Source organism: Myotis brandtii, unplaced genomic scaffold (genome assembly GCF_000412655.1).
Source record: "Myotis brandtii unplaced genomic scaffold, ASM41265v1 scaffold838, whole genome shotgun sequence".
NCBI classification, from domain to species: Eukaryota; Metazoa; Chordata; class Mammalia; order Chiroptera; family Vespertilionidae; genus Myotis; species Myotis brandtii.
Genome location: NW_005371399.1, coordinates 91,560 through 93,550, shown reverse-complemented (window position 1 = coordinate 93,550; position 1,991 = coordinate 91,560). Strand labels below are relative to the sequence as shown.

At 51.0% G+C, this 1,991-nt stretch overlaps 1 protein-coding gene across 1 annotated transcript in view; it reads right to left on the bottom strand.

Annotated features, from left to right (window-relative positions):
* Window positions 1–300: 300 nt before the first annotated feature.
* Window positions 301–1,991, bottom strand: part of LOC102242854 (transcription cofactor HES-6-like) — a 3,861-nt gene continuing 2,170 nt past the window's right edge. Inside the window, exons 2-3 of the mRNA XM_014531998.1 lie at window positions 1,852–1,949; window positions 301–1,745 (exon numbers count right to left, since the gene is read on the bottom strand). Of these exons, the coding sequence (XP_014387484.1) occupies window positions 1,590–1,745; window positions 1,852–1,949 (254 nt within the window). The 3' untranslated portion in view covers window positions 301–1,589. The remainder of the gene's footprint in view (window positions 1,746–1,851; window positions 1,950–1,991) is intronic.

Below are 1,991 nucleotides of genomic sequence, written 5' to 3'. Positions count from 1 at the left end.
AATAGGCTGCTCCAGAATACACCAGGAAACTAACCGGGGGTTCTATTTATCTATAAATATTTTTAAATCTACCCCAGAATTCCAAAATTTTAACCCAACACAGAAATATCAGAGCAAATCAAAGTCTCTAGTAAACAAACAGACAGAAATTTTGTTGGGTGGGCTGATTCCACCTCTGACAGGGAGCAAACACCCTTTGGGAAAATAACCCAGTGGCCACTTGGGGCGTTTTACTATCGGCCAGAGCATTTAGCTTTAAATTAAATATTTTTTTTTCTTGTAGACTTCCATATTTACACCTTTTCAGTGAACAAGTACTTTTACAGTCTTGGGAATTTGGGCAGATAACAGGAACACTGCCCAAGTCCCCTAATGGGGGCCTGACAAGAACAGATGTGAGGGCCTTTGGCTGAGGGGTATAAAGTCTCCATTCTTCCTCTCTCGGCACTGCTAAGGACAGGATCATTGGAGAGGTCTCTTCACCTAGGCAAGGCTGTGCTGAGCCATCTGGGGCAAAAGTGGTTTCTGCTTCCATTAGAGGGACCAGGTCAACTGGTAAATATAGGAATTCATGAACCACCTGATGGCCGCCTAACTGACATCGGCGGGGGCGGCAGAACAGTCTGCAGCTGTGGTACCGGTAGCTCCAATAGTGGTGACTTCCTGTCCTGAGAGGGGAGCTACCTTCTGAGTAACTACCGAGTGTTCTGCCGCTGTATCAATCATAAAGTTCACAGTCTGGCCCAGTTGGAAAAAGCCCAGTCTGTCCTAGTCAGAGTCAGCTGTTGCCAGTCCGAGGAGGTCTGCCTTCTTACACATGCATAACTGGACCCAAGGCAGCGAGGTTTGAGCAATTTTTAAATTCCTTAACATACATTTTATCATTCATGTTGCAGGGAGGGACCGGGTTGGCTCCTCCTGAATAAAAGAACTAATCAAAATAAGGCTTATTTTCTAACTTCATTTGTCCCACACCCAGTGACAACAAATGACACTAATCAGATTGACATAAACGATTTAACCTTTGTTTAGGGAGGCAAATGCAAAGCATTTACTCCCAAGTGTCATTGGTTTAGGGAAGATAGGATTTCTGCTCAGTTTCCCTATTCTACTTGTCCCAGCTTACTGGTCTATTATGCATTCAATTTTCTTAAAATGTATTCTGGCACAGGAGAAAGTTGTTTTGCTGTACACAGGTAGTTTAACCCCTATATAACTGGGCTTGGACCTCTGCCCAGCAAACTGCAGTCTATAAGTTCAATATGCAGCCTCCGGTTCTTCTAACCCAACAAAGGTTTCGGCCAGTCTCTGAGTCAGACTCCTCCTCTCTTAGAGAATTTCAAAGTCCTGATGGCTCCCAGGTCCAGGGAGAGTGCCCTTTTGTTAACCCTTAAGGCCCTGCTTTCTTGCCTTTCTACCAGTTCCCTTTGTGGCAGAGCAGCAACCAGGCCTCTTTCAAGGGAGTGCACTAGAAGGGGATATCAGCCCCTCCTGTGTGCCAGCTGCTCCGCCTAGGGTCTCCCGGGGGCCCGGCCAGAGCGTCCTCCAGCAAATCCCGGAAGCCGCTGCCCTTTTGCAGTGGTATGGACTCAAGTAGGGGGTTCACTGGATGTAGCCGGCAGCGAAGCGCTTGCTGGCTTCTGCCTGCAGCTGCTCGCACCCGCAAGCCCTGCTCCGCAGCACTCCGGCAGCACGCGCTGCACCGTCAGCTCCAGCACCTCAGCGTTCTCCAGCTTAGCCTGCACCTGCGCCAACGGGGGCGCCAGGTGGGGGAGGGAGGTGAGGCCAGGCAATGCCCTGACCCCCATCCGCTCGCTCAGCATCCCCTGGGCACCGGCCCGCCAGCCTCACCTCGGTGCCCGCCAGCAGCTGCCACAGCTCCTGTAGGCTCTCGTTGATCCGCGCGCGCTGCTTCTTCTCCACCAGGGGCTTCCGGGCCTTGCGGGCAGCTCAGGCATTCAGCCCCCCCTTCTTTGACCTGGCTCTCAGGG